Source organism: Octopus bimaculoides, unplaced genomic scaffold (assembly GCF_001194135.2).
Source record: "Octopus bimaculoides isolate UCB-OBI-ISO-001 unplaced genomic scaffold, ASM119413v2 Scaffold_205488, whole genome shotgun sequence".
Taxonomy (NCBI): domain Eukaryota; kingdom Metazoa; phylum Mollusca; class Cephalopoda; order Octopoda; family Octopodidae; genus Octopus; species Octopus bimaculoides.
Window position 1 is genome coordinate 1010 of NW_026400075.1, and position 677 is coordinate 1686.

The following is a 677-nucleotide window of genomic DNA, read 5'->3' on the forward strand; positions in this document are numbered from 1 at the left end:
ATTAAATAAGTACCAGTTACGCACTGGGGTCGATATAATCGACTTAATCCTTTTGTCTGTCCTTGTTTGTCCCCTCTGTGTGTAGCCCCTTGTGGGCAATAAAGAAATAAGAAGACAAAGTAAGAACAAAGTGTAATAATTATTAGTTTCATGCTTGATAAGAAGAAAGTAGAAGTGTCTTTTACGTTTCGAGCTTCGGTTCTTCTTCAGAAAATTAGATAAAATCAAAAGTGTAGAAAAAAGAAAAAACCTGTGTGTTTTAGTGTTACTCTGCTTAGTCTGTACGTGCATGTTGTGTTGACGTGTGATTATGTGTCTGTGCGCAAATGAAGGGTTTCTCACCTGAGTAGAAGACCCGTGAGCCCACCAGCCACTGAAGACGTTATAGTTGATACTGCTGATCTGGAAGCAAAAGAGAGAGATTTACTAAAACCTAACAGAAAACTATATAAAAAAAACATTAACGGAAAGTAAATCCATCTTATTGTTCTCTTTTGAGTATGGGCTACGAATCTATAAATATATTTAATGATTAACGAAAGGCACGAAAATGATCCTTGTCAGAAATATATATATTACTTGGGTTCTTCATGCAAAAAACATGAGCTTATGCGCACGCACGCACACACACACACACACACACACACACACACACACACACACACACACACACACAC

General features: G+C 37.4%; 1 protein-coding gene across 1 annotated transcript in view; it reads right to left on the reverse strand.

Moving 5' to 3' along the window:
• Positions 1-342: 342 nt before the first annotated feature.
• The window catches only part of LOC106882395 (putative ammonium transporter 3), a gene marked incomplete at both ends in the record, with an annotated part of 3023 nt that continues 2688 nt past the window's right edge, over positions 343-677 (reverse strand). Inside the window, one exon of the mRNA XM_014933065.2 lies at positions 343-402. Within this exon, the coding sequence (XP_014788551.2) occupies positions 343-402 (60 nt within the window). The remainder of the gene's footprint in view (positions 403-677) is intronic.